The following is an 8844-nucleotide window of genomic DNA, read 5'->3' on the forward strand; positions in this document are numbered from 1 at the left end:
ATCATAATTAATAAATTCCTTTCCTTAAATATATTTTGTGGTAAAAAGAAAAACATGTAAAATTGTTATGCATTTCCGGGTTACATATTTTAATTAACACCTATATGCATTATTGTTGAGTAACTGAAAGAAACGAAATAAATTTGTAATCATATTATTGTTAAAATATCCACATATAAGTTCACAATTATAATTTTAGAATTTAATTATGAACATAAATAACTCTTTTTATAATACAACTTTATTATCATATAAGATGTGTCATTGGATCAAAGTTCAATTTTAATGAATATAAAGGTTACGGCTTATGGGTTCAAATATTAATACTAACAAATAATAAAATTTTGTGAGGAAACATTGATAATTAATATAGGTGACATGGCGACACGTGGCAAGATTGACAATACGTGGCAATATTACAATTCTTGCCATGAGTTTTAATATATATATATATATATATATATATATATATATATATATATATATATATATATATATATATATATATATTGATATTGATTGATATTGATATAGATATAGATTTGCTTATTTTATGATTAATAAGATTAAACTAGATTTTTTTTTAAAAAAAATTGCATTTAATTAGTACCAAATATATTTAATTAGTACCAAATATATTTTTTTTTTATTAATAATTAGTATACAAATAAAGTCAAATTTAGCTTTCGATGGTGAGCTTTTCTTCCAATATTAATTAGGAGATCCTAAGATCGATTTTTATTATTACCTGCTCATGTGGTTCTCCAAACACAAAGAAAAAACTCAAATAAACTAAACATAATCTTATTTAAATGCGTAAAGAACCTCCTCGAATTGATTATAGTTTTTTAAAAGGTAAAGGTAATATAAATATACAATAACCAACATTGAGCTTCTATATGCATTGAAAGCTTTTTTTTAGCTCAATTTATGACTTGAAGCCAGCAACTTCTCAAAGGTATTTCTTTTTTTTTTTTCCTTAAACCTTGATCTTCTATCTTTGTGATTCTATAAATTTTTCTCAAAAATATATTGGATTGAGTTTGAAATTAGGTGGGAAAACAAGTTGTATTGTGAATGAAATTTGGCCAAACTATCATACAAAATTCACCATAATATAATCTTGTAGATTTGTGCAAATTAAAAAAATTAAAATAATGATTAGGACTTTTAATGGTGACTCATTTAATCATTTTGATAAACTAACTTATCACTTGTATCACGAATAATCGAGTATATATACCACATGTACTACTAAGGTGTAAGGATATATGATGAAAGGTTCAAAATCACAAGGGGCTGTAATAAATTTCTTCGATCATAGTGGATAACTCAATTTTTGTTAATATTCATTTTATCGCTCTTTCTTTTCAAACCCTTGTCACTATACTAGGAAATGCAATAATATACTTAATTTTTTAGTTGAAATGTAAATAAATGTGATGTTTTGATGAGTGACAATGACAAGTTTATATAGTTAATTAGTGACAATTAGTAGTGAAAATTGATGATTTTAATGGTGACTCATTCTTATAAACTAACTTATCACATGTATTACGAATAGTATGTCGAGTACATATACCACATGTAAGACTAAGGTGTAAGGAAATATGATGAAAGTTTCAAAATCACAAGGGGTTCTAATAAATTTCTTCGATCCTATACTGGGAAATGCAATAATATATGATTTGATGAGTGTCAATGACAAGTTTATATAGTTAATTAGCGATAATTAGTTTTGAAAATTGATTAAGGATTAAGAAGTAGCACTTCCTTCCTTAGTTATGTTTGTTACATTCGAATTCATGGGGAAATGACAATTGAAATTTAACATTTTAGTATTTTTTTAATATATCAAAATATATTTTTAATTTAAAATATTTTTAAGATAAGATGAAGGAACCGACCTACAGAAGACATCTCTTACAGGTTAAGTCAGCTCAACGCTACATATTAACGTTTGAGAGTAGAGAGGGGGGAGGGGAGGATTGGAGGAAGGGTAAGTGAAAACCCCTACTCCCAATTAATAGTAGTTAATGAGGTTCAAACTCGTAACCTCAAAGTCATAAGTTGAGTTGCTCATCAATTCTTATACAAATGTATTTTACTCCTTTAGTCCTCTTTTGTTTGCATCGTGAACCCATTTTTTGTGAGTGTTTTGGGCCAAATGGTACAAACAATATGGGACGAAATGAGTAAGGGCCTATTTTATTAAGCTCTGGCAAAGTAGAGTAGAGCAGATTAGAAGTCAGCTGAGCAGAGCATAGCAGATTCCAAAAAAACAGAGCAAAATAAATTTCAACAGAGCAGAATAGAGCTTTCAACTCATTTTAGACCAAAGCAGAACAAATTTCAGCAAAGCAGAACAAATTTCAGCAAAGCAGAACAACTCAACTCAAATGAACAGGGCCTGATTATATAGAGTGATACTCCATATTGTATTGTTTTTTTTTATTTTTTTTTTATTTTTTATGTTGTTTAAAGAGCCACAAGGGCGAGGGTGAGAATCAATCGGGAGGGAAATTCTAACCACTTGAGCTATCAATCATTCTCTCCGTATTGTATTGTAAACGGCGAAAAAAAAATTTGAAGGGCAATATTGTCCACAACTAAAAAGGACAAAAGAGTGACCTAACTTTTGAAAAGAAAAGCGAAAAAGGACAACAATGTAAATTTAACACTCATTATAAGTTTCCTTTCCGATCACACTCTGCTCTTCTCATATTCTCATCAACCACCTTCCTTATTATCCCGGCCTTCTCTTTCCTCTCATTTCTCTCTCTATTAACCGTTAACTCTCATTTCAGCTACCTAATCATTAATTTTATCACTCTTAAATTTATTTCAATTTAATTAAACCCTTCAATTTTCTGCTAATTTCCGCCATTAAAGCTCCAAAATGAAGAAACAGAGATCAACAATGGCGGAAGCTTCATCTTCATTTACCAACTTGTTCGATCTACTTAGCGAAGAACTCGTATTTATTATCCTCGATTATCTCAACGACAACAATCCGCAAGACAAGAAATCATTCTCTTTAGTATGTAAATCGTTTTATTCAATTGAATCGAAGCATCGTAGAACCCTAAAACCTCTTCGTTCTGAACATTTGCCTTCAATTCTTACTCGTTACCCGCAAATTTCAACCTTAGATTTGAGTCTTTGCCCTAGAATCACCGATTATTCGCTCTCTGTAATTGCTATGGCATGCGGTAATACGCTGCGTTTTATCGATTTGTCGAGGTCGAAGTTCTTCTCTGGGAATGGTTTGGCGGTTTTGGTGGCGAATTGCCGGAGTTTGACGGCGTTGGATTTGTCGAATGCGACGGAATTGCGGGATTCGGCGGCGGCAGCGATTGGTGAAGCGAAGAATTTGGAGAAGCTTTGGTTAGGGCGGTGTAAATTGATTACTGATATTGGGATTGGTTGTATTGCTGTTGGATGCCCTAAATTGAAGACAATTGGCTTGAAATGGTGTTTGGGAATTGGAGATTTAGGTGTTGAACTTGTTGCTGTAAAGTGTAAAGAGCTCCGCAATTTGGATCTTTCATATTTGCCGGTATAATCTCTGTTCCTAAATTCCATTAATCTAGGTTGCAAATTGTATGATGCTTTCATATTTTTTTAGAATTTTAATTTTCATATTTAGTTACTGCAAATTTGAATTGGGTTTTTGCTGTTTTGAGCTTTGAAATGGTGATAGTTTCATTATGGGTTTATAATGCATGTTTATCATTGAATTTGAAGTACGTAGTATAATTTTCTGTAACTAGTGAAAAAAGAAATATTTGGAATCATTTTTGACAGAATTTAACCTTCATTGATTGCAAGTTTGCCACTTTTCAAGTCCCAAATGCTGTGTGTTTGTTGATTACATATATTCTTTATATCATCTTATTGTAACTGAAGATATTGATGGTTAAAGATGTGTGTTGTTGACCGTGGAAAGTCAAATGGGGCAATCATATAGGGACGGGACGAAGGGAGTATTTGGGTCTATTTTGCGTTGCCAATGTTTCTCTTGGTGTATGTATGATTCTGGTAAGAAGTATTACAAGCTGTTTGTTTATTTGATATTGTGCTGGAATCTGATTTATATTTTTTGCTTGAAGGGTATAATCAGTTTTGTGGCATATGCTTTTTCTGGAGTATTCCGATGATATTGACACCTTTGGTTTGTGTTTTCCGCACTCGAATCTGTTTAGGTTGGTATTTCATTTGGTAATGACTGATGAGATGATATGAAAGCCCCTTTTCTGATACTATTAGAAGTTTTGTGATAGTTATTAGCTAAAGGTGGTCATTGATATTGAGCACTAATGGTAACTAATTTATCGCATGTTTAATTAGCAAATCTTGGTTCATTCTAGAAAGTAGCTTGAAAGCATATTTCTTACTTCTGTTTTTTACTTTAACGAATATCATTCAAACATGTTAGGCTACCAGGCTGCTTAATGAAAAGGAAAAGTCTGATTTTGCTGTATTTTCTTGATTCAGATCACTAGTAAATGCTTACCAGCTATATTGAAGCTACAGTATCTTGAAGAGCTGATTCTAGAAGGTTGCTTTGGGATCGACGATGACAGCCTTACTTTATTGAAGCAAGGATCTAAGTCACTGAAGGTATTGTTACTCATATGAAATTAAATGACTGCCCTAGTATATATATATATATATATATATTTTCATTGAAGGAAGAAATAATTGTCCTAATTGGTGTTCTTGTGTTTGTAGAATCTTGACATATCAAGTTGCCAGAATGTGAGCGACACAGGGTTATCTTCATTGACTAGTGGGACTGGCTGTCTGCGACAATTAACGTTAGCATACGGCTCTCCTGTAAGATTTCTCTTCATTTAAAATCAATAATATGTAGATTATCTGCCCTGTTTCTTACCTTGTCTTGTATTTTCAGGTCACTCTTGATCTTGCTCGTAGTTTACAGAGGCTGTCTAAATTGCAATCAATCAAACTTGATGGTTGCCTAGTTACATGTTCTGGTCTTCAGGCCATTGGGAACTATTGTGCTTCACTACGGGAGCTGAGCTTGAGTAAATGCTCTGGTGTGACTGATGAAGGCTTGTCCTCTTTAGTTAAGAAGCAAAAGGAGCTCCGGAAGTTAGACATTACATGTTGTCGGAAGTTAACTTGCGTATCTATTGCCCATGTTGCCTATTCCTGCATGTCTCTCACTTCTCTGAGGATGGAATCTTGTACTTTGGTTCCTAGGGAAGCCTTTGTTCTAATTGGTCGGAAATGCAATTTACTTGAGGAACTTGACCTTACTGATAATGAGATAGATGATGAAGGTTTGATTTTTGCATCTATTTAAGTTTTTTTTGGATGTTTTCTTGTATTGTTGCAGCGAGCTTACAGCCGTCGTTTTTACGCAGGTCTAAAGTCCATCTCCAAGTGCTCAAATCTGTCGATTCTTAAACTTGGAATCTGTTTGAACATAACCAATGAGGGGCTGAGTTTTATTGGAAATCGCTGTTCAAAGCTTGTGGAACTTGACTTGTACAGGTTTGTGGATTAATATTTTTATATTTCACTGCCAAGTAGCTTAAGTTTAGTTGTCTGTACAGTCCAAAATTTTAAGAGCAGTTGTTTTACTCCTAAAAACTGTTTCAAAAGGCTCCTATGAGTGAGAAGTATATAGCCAGGGATTTAGTGCTTGAGGCACTGCACTACAAATTATACTCCACCCAGCCGAAAACTTATGAATTTATCTCATTTAACTAATCTTCGCTTCTGCAACAAGTTTGTCCATCAATTTTTATTGTACTCCTTTGTTAAAAAGCCATGAATCGTGTAATCTAGGGAGAAACTAGTAGAGAACAATGACATCTAACTACAGAGAACAGATCCCTGAAATTAATTTTTACTTTCCATGCATGAAAGTCTAAAATGGGGATTTTCATCAAGCATGGAATGTACTGTCGAGAATTGCTAATAGGATAAATAAATAAATAAATAATATTTATACTGAGAATCTGGAAGAGAAGGTCCTGGAAAACAATACGTGATTTTCATTGAATCATTGTCCCTACAATTTTGAACTTTGATGTGTTTTTAAACCTTGTGATTATTGTAAGTAGGACTGCAAAGATGTGTGGGTGCGTTTTTTTTTTTAAATTTTATTTTATTTAACTATTTGTTTATTTATTATTATTATTAGTTACACATTTCCTTACATATGTCTAATGCTGTTTGCTGGATCAGGTCCATGGAGATCACCGATTCAGGCATCACAGCAATTGCTCGTGGTTGTCCTAGTCTAGAAATGATCAACATATCCTACTGCAGTGGCATCACAGATGCTGCTTTGATTTCTATGTCAAAATGTGCAAAAGTAAGCACCTTAGAATGCCGTGGATGTCCTCTCATTACATCTCTTGGTATAGCAGCTATTGCCGTTGGTTGTAAGCACCTCACCAAGTTAGATATAAAGAAGTGCTATAAAATTAACGATTTTGGAGTCCTACCTCTCGCTCACTTTTCTCAGAATCTTAAAGAGGTATCTTCTTCTGCTTCTTTTCTTGTAAATATTTTAATACTTCAACTCTTTCCTCCTCTCAATTTAAAATGCCACATCTTGCTACAAAATTTTGGGGTGAACAATGTTTGATGACTTTATCTTGTCTCTGATCCACAGATAAATATGTCTTGTACATCGATTACAGATGTTGGATTGTTGTCCCTAGCAAGCATAGGCTGTTTACAGAGCATGGTCATTTTGCACTTGAAAGGCTTGAGCCCAAGAGGTTTAGCTGCAGCCCTACTGGCTTGTGGAGGGTTGACTAAAGTCAAGCTTCATTCGTCATTCAAAACCTTGCTTCCACAGCCACTTTTTGAACATCTAGAAGCCCGTGGTTGTGTATTCCAATGGAGAGAGAAAATGTTTCAGGTAAAGTTAGTTGTACCCTCTACAAGCTTAAAAATCTCCGTACAAATATTTAAATTCTAATCACTGTCAGAATAAATAATTAATGTAGTGGCTAATAACATGTTTACGTGTTTGATATGAAGTATTATTGAATTGTATTCTATCTTTTCCTTATTGAAATGCAAATTGTTGATATTCCGTACTTTTAGGTGAGAATTATTCTATTTTTTTTTTAATGGTGCATCATTTCAGCTTACGCTAGATGATTAGATGAATAATAAGTAGGTTTCGGGAATTTGGAAACAGCATAGTGAGTGCTTTGGGCCTCGGCCCATCTTGTTTGTGAAGGGAGTGCTGCTATCTCTTAGTCCAATGATGAGATGCCCTAGGAACTTACCTTAGTTCTTTAATTGATACAGACTTAAAAAGAGTGAGATACAGTGACATCTTGTTTTCATTTCAATTTATTTTTGAATTGACAAATTGGTAGTTATTTATCTATCGATTTGATATGAATATGGTGAAGCATGATGAGTTAATTGAATAAAGAGTGAGAGATGGGAAATATTTTGGCGGCGATGATTTATTTTTCACAAAGATGTAAAGATTCAATTATAATGATTTGATGTGAATTTATTGAATTTGTACCATGAAGTTGCTGATTTTTTGTTAATAATGTTGACAGGATGAGTTAGAAGATTCCAAGTCTTGGAAACTGCAAGTAGCAGAACTGAACAATGAGTCCTGAAACCTTTCTGTTTAGAAGAAATTTTCATTTTTTAATTTGGTACGTCTTTTGTATCATTGTATGTAAAAAGAAAAACCTACAGTATATGATATTTACTGACTAGTTTGTAACTCTACAATATTGTATGGCTGTTAGTCTGTTACCCTCTTTGTAATCTTTAAAATCTGAATAAAATGTGCATATGTTCGAAGGAAAAATGGCAAAATATAAGTTTGAGAAAGGTTTGAAACTTCTACAAAGTATTACGGACTTACCGAGTACTTATTCACTTATACTCCCTTTGGTCTCAGTTTCATGTATTGTTATCCTTTCCTTATTAAGGTGTTTAAGAACGATGTTTCTTTATCGCGAATTGTTCTCGGTTTTGACAATTTATATTACCATGTTTAGTATACTGGAACTCGAGCAATTTAACATTTTTCTACACATATGAAGTACTTTTTATAGTCCACAGCTGACTTTATTTGGAAAAGTGCACAGTTGGACAGCTGAAGAACTTTCTTAAAATATGAATGAACTTTCTTAAAATATGAATGAACTTTCTGTATACTTTTCCTCAACGTTGCTAGATACATATATATGGTACACATAAGGTTGATTTGCATTATAATAACCTCAATAGAACATTGTTCACGACCTTCAAGTTTCTAGAAGTGAAAAATTTTCTCTTTTGACATTTTCCTGTTTCAACCTTAAAAGATCAGTCAAAATATCAGACGTTTTAAAATTCCTTGATGATTTTCAGTTTTTCACCCACCGATTTGTTTTAAGCTTAATGTCTCGAGGATTTATCAATAAGTACTTGACTTATAATATATATATACCTCACAAGCTTAATATAATACAAAGATATCCAATATGAGAACTTTAAGGGTGTAGATTCGCTTATCCTTTCTCCTCCTTAAGTGGCCGTGATTACTAACTAGATAGGTAAAAGGTATTAAAGTCTTAAAAGTTATAGTTATACTAATCAACCTAAAAGAAGCATAAATCAATTTCTTAGATATATCTTCTCTGATTTGTTCGTCAAAGTTTCAAACCTTTCAAAAATAGGTAAAGTGCTTTATGTTTGACATACTATAAATCAAATATGCAATGATTGTTTAGGAAAATATTTAACAACCGTTATTGTAAAAGTGTAAAGATGAACAAAGGAGGAAGTTACTCTATTTTGGCCCTATTGGTCACAAAGTGGACCTTTTGTAGTTAA

At 32.7% G+C, this 8844-nt stretch overlaps 1 protein-coding gene across 1 annotated transcript; it reads left to right on the forward strand.

Moving 5' to 3' along the window:
* Positions 1-2733: 2733 nt before the first annotated feature.
* Positions 2734-7736, forward strand: LOC145623710 (F-box/LRR-repeat protein 3-like). The gene is made up of 8 exons (XM_081676566.1): positions 2734-3559; positions 4498-4623; positions 4735-4839; positions 4916-5309; positions 5394-5523; positions 6223-6517; positions 6656-6907; positions 7572-7736. Exons 1-8 carry the CDS (start codon positions 2900-2902, stop codon positions 7632-7634), a joined length of 2025 nt encoding a protein of 674 aa, XP_081532692.1. The 5' UTR covers positions 2734-2899; the 3' UTR covers positions 7635-7736.
* Positions 7737-8844: the final 1108 nt, after the last annotated feature.

Source organism: Chenopodium album, chromosome 3, assembly GCF_948465745.1.
Source record: "Chenopodium album chromosome 3, dcCheAlbu1.1, whole genome shotgun sequence".
Lineage (NCBI taxonomy): Eukaryota > Viridiplantae > Streptophyta > Magnoliopsida > Caryophyllales > Amaranthaceae > Chenopodium > Chenopodium album.